The 3,817-nt window shown below is 33.8% G+C and overlaps 1 protein-coding gene across 1 annotated transcript in view; it reads right to left on the reverse strand.

Moving 5' to 3' along the window:
* The window catches only part of LOC106877839 (leucine-rich repeat-containing protein 15), a 20,160-nt gene extending 19,427 nt beyond the window's left edge, over positions 1-733 (reverse strand). The window contains exons 1-2 of the mRNA XM_014926870.2: positions 702-733; positions 88-159 (exon numbers count right to left, since the gene is read on the reverse strand). Of these exons, the coding sequence (XP_014782356.2) occupies positions 88-159; positions 702-733 (104 nt within the window). The remainder of the gene's footprint in view (positions 1-87; positions 160-701) is intronic.
* Positions 734-3,817: the final 3,084 nt, after the last annotated feature.

The raw sequence follows: 3,817 nt of genomic DNA on the forward strand, positions 1-3,817 counted from the left end.
GAGAGGGGGGGGGAGAAAGAAAGAGAAGACATAAAATTTCTAATGATATTACGTTAAGAAAATATTATCAACAAAAATTGAACTTACAGTTTCTTTAAATATTTAAGATTATTGAAGACACCACGTTCGATTTTCTCGATATTGTTATACTCCAAGCTTCTGTATACATAAAAAATATTATAAAGGAAATAGTTTAGAAAAAGTTTCTGTTAAAACATTAAATGTCGTGTCTTAAAATCAAAAGAGATTATGAAAGAAAAGATTGATGATAATAATGGCGAGAATTATGTGGAAAAGAGGGGAAGTAGGAGTTGAGAAGATGAACAGGAGAGAGCGTAATATAAAAAGACGATAGACAATGCGAAATCGGGTGGAATAAGTGATATAACGCATAGATCTATAGAAGAGCGAGTAAGATACGATGAAACGAAAATGATGCATTAGAAATGGAAAAGGCAGTTGAAAAAATTAGAAAAAAGAGAGGAAACAGAAGAGGATAAGCATGAAGAATGTAGAAGAAAACTGAGAGGAAAATGGAAGATGTAGGAACAAAACACATAATGAAAGGACGATGAGGAAAATAACAACGGAAATCGGAATGAGGAAAAGGAGAAAATATATGTAAAAAATAAATCGTACAATCACACATAAACACATATATTCACATACACACAGTTTCGTCTAGGATATCAATTACTGACGTTGATACGCCCACACATACCTTCACAGACATACCTTCGTAGATATACATTTAAACACCCTCGAATACATTCCTACAAACACTGAGAGAGAGAGACAATGAATTAGAGAAGGATAAAGTGGGAAGAAAAGCAAGATTTGAGGACAATAAGTATTTAGATTTATCCTTGTATGATAATACTGATTCTGTAATGAAGACGTGTGTGGCTTGAAAGAGTTTTGCTAAATTCTAATTCAGACAAATATTATAGATTGTTAAGATTTAGTCTTAAGAATCACATCAGAGAAAAGAAGTATAACAACATAGAAATGGACAAAGAATACTACGATAACAATTACGAAGAATGAGATAACAAAGTAGCATATCTAGCAGAAGTAGTTGTAGCAGTAGTAGTAGTAGTAGTAGTAGTAGTAGTAGTAGTAGTAGTAGTAGTAGTAGTAGTAGCAACCACATATATCGAATTTTGTTTTACATTTATGCACTTCTGGCTACTTTGAATAACTGTCCCCACAACAAGGTAATATGAACCCTTATGTGGATCTGTGTAATCAATATGCAGTCTGTCCCATGGGATATCTGTTTCTGGCCACTGTTGCTATATAGGAATCGATTATTTTGCTGCAAGGCACACCCTCTACATGCTTTCACTTATTTGTTCGATGTCATGGTCTGTTGTTGGCCAGTATATACAACTTCTCATGAATAAATTCATTCTCGAAATCCCTGGGTAATTAATATGAAATTGCGATAATAATCGTTTTTTAGTGCTGCTTGCACTACGAACCATTGAGTATACATCAACACTTTGTCACATAGTGAGAAATTGTTAGCATTTATGTTACGCTTAAATCTATCTCTTCTAGCTTTTAGCATTTCTTTCATTTTTATAATGAATTTATCTTTATTCCGATTATAATCTTATGTCTTAGACAGTAATTGATGATTCACGAATAATGTTACACAAAACATTTTAAATTGCGTTTTCCACTCTCAAAGCAACAATCACGGTATCTTCCAATGGTTCCGCATTTTCCCAAATCAGTTTTGACAAACAATCCGAATGACCTAAATTCTTGGACGTTATATATTCCATCTTGAAATCATAGTTTAATTATATAGTATCCCAGCGTTGCCACCTATTAGCAGAATGGTTAAGGATTCCTTTTTCGACCCAAATATTAATAATAATAGGCAGTTATCAGGCGAAAACATCTACCGTGCAAAAATCTGTGAATTATTTCACGGCAAAAATAATCGTTAGCGTTTCTTTTTCGATTTGATTATAATATTTCTCTGCTGATATCAGAGAACGTGAGGCATGAATCACCGCCTCCATGTTACCAACATTATATATGTAGCATTAATGCTCCTTACCATACTAAGGAGCGTCTGAACCTACAACAATCTCCGAAGCAGAATCGAAGTATGGTAACGACAAATTAGGTATTAATATCTACTATATGGATATTTTGAATATAATTTTGGTAATAAATTGCCAATCTTAAAAATGCTTGTAAGTTTGCTATATTTGTCAGAGGGGGCATTTTTTATTTGCATTTGCTCTCGACACACTCTGATTTTATTCTTTGTTTTCTTAACGTACATAGTTGGTGCTGCCCATTGACTATATTCCACTTTTTGGATAACTCCAATTTTTCTAGTCTTTCTGTTTAAGTTTATTTGTTCTAACCTGCGAACGGTTAATTTTTGTTTAAATACTGGCGTGGCGTTTTCTTTTACGTGAGACCGGCTCAAACCTAATTTAAACTTCAGGAAAAATATATATATTTTTTTTCAATTCGTCTGACGACTTATTTGTACTGGCGGAAAAGCTATTCACATTTTTAGAGAAAGATATATGAGGAGGTTCGATGAGTTAAATAATTCCATTCAGTCAGTTCCCAATACGTTTGTTGTATTATTTAACACAAAACCTTTAGCATTTAAGGTTTTTCACGTAATGTTACGTTACTTATCAATTCACCCTTAACATACAATTTTTTCCTGAAACACCACGGGCAATTTTCCACCACTTTTCAAACTCGTATTTCTTGTAACTTTGCTTAAAGGCTTTCTCTACTTCCTCGTAAAGCTTTTCTTCTAACAAGCCTATGACTAGATTAGCATATAAGAGTGAAAATCTCGTCCCAGTAGCTGTGCCCTTTATATGTCGATATATTTTATTATCGATCTAAAGATGTTCTCTTCTAGTACCAAGCGTGAAGCCTTGGTAATGAAGTTCGTTTTGAAGCGTTTACATATCTGCCCGCTATTTTTTCTACCCAGTATTTGAATACCTCCAGGCCCAAAGGGTGAAGTATATTAGTATAAAGATTTGAGATGTCAAATCTTGTAAGTATAGTACGTTCTGGGACAGTGGGTGGAATATGTTTGAGGAAATCCATGTCATCTCGGATATAGCTGGGTGTTAATGGGCATAAAGGTTTCAGGAGTATATCCAAAACATAGCTTAGTTGTTGTGTTGGGGCTTAAGGTCCAGCAACTGTTCGTCTCAATTTGAGATCAGTAGATCTTAGTATTTTTATGTACTGATTCCTCTGTCCATTTATGGCTCCCTGCATTTCGGAGCTTTTGTGAATCTTGGGTGATCCGAAGAAATTGCTCTCTTTGATAACTGAGTTGCGTAAATAATCTTTCTCTTTGTCTGTGAAAGAACCTTGGTATTAATTAATTAGTGCTTTGATTTTATTCAATGTTGCCTTTTCCGGACGCCTTGGTTCTTCCTTGTAGTAGATTTGCTCTGTTTCCAATATTCTATCTTTATAGTAGTCTTTGTCCATGTTTGCTATCGCCCTTCCCTAATCGTCTTCTGTTAGGATGATTGAATTGTCATTCTTCAGTGTTTATAAGGCTTCTTTTTCTTCTTCACGAAGGTTCTGTTTGAATTTACGGATATTTTATTATATAAGATAGAATACAGATTTAAGTTTCGACCTAAAGTACGCATGTAAAACATACATGCATGTAAAATATGAGAAAAGAATAAATGTTCAAACTATTTGTAATTTGAACTAGATTTAGAAAGTCTACATTGCAACATCAGTATTCAGTGGAAGAGATTTTCATCATCTCAGAAGGCAGCTTCATTTATAAATA

Source organism: Octopus bimaculoides, chromosome 30 (genome assembly GCF_001194135.2).
Source record: "Octopus bimaculoides isolate UCB-OBI-ISO-001 chromosome 30, ASM119413v2, whole genome shotgun sequence".
NCBI classification, from domain to species: Eukaryota; Metazoa; Mollusca; class Cephalopoda; order Octopoda; family Octopodidae; genus Octopus; species Octopus bimaculoides.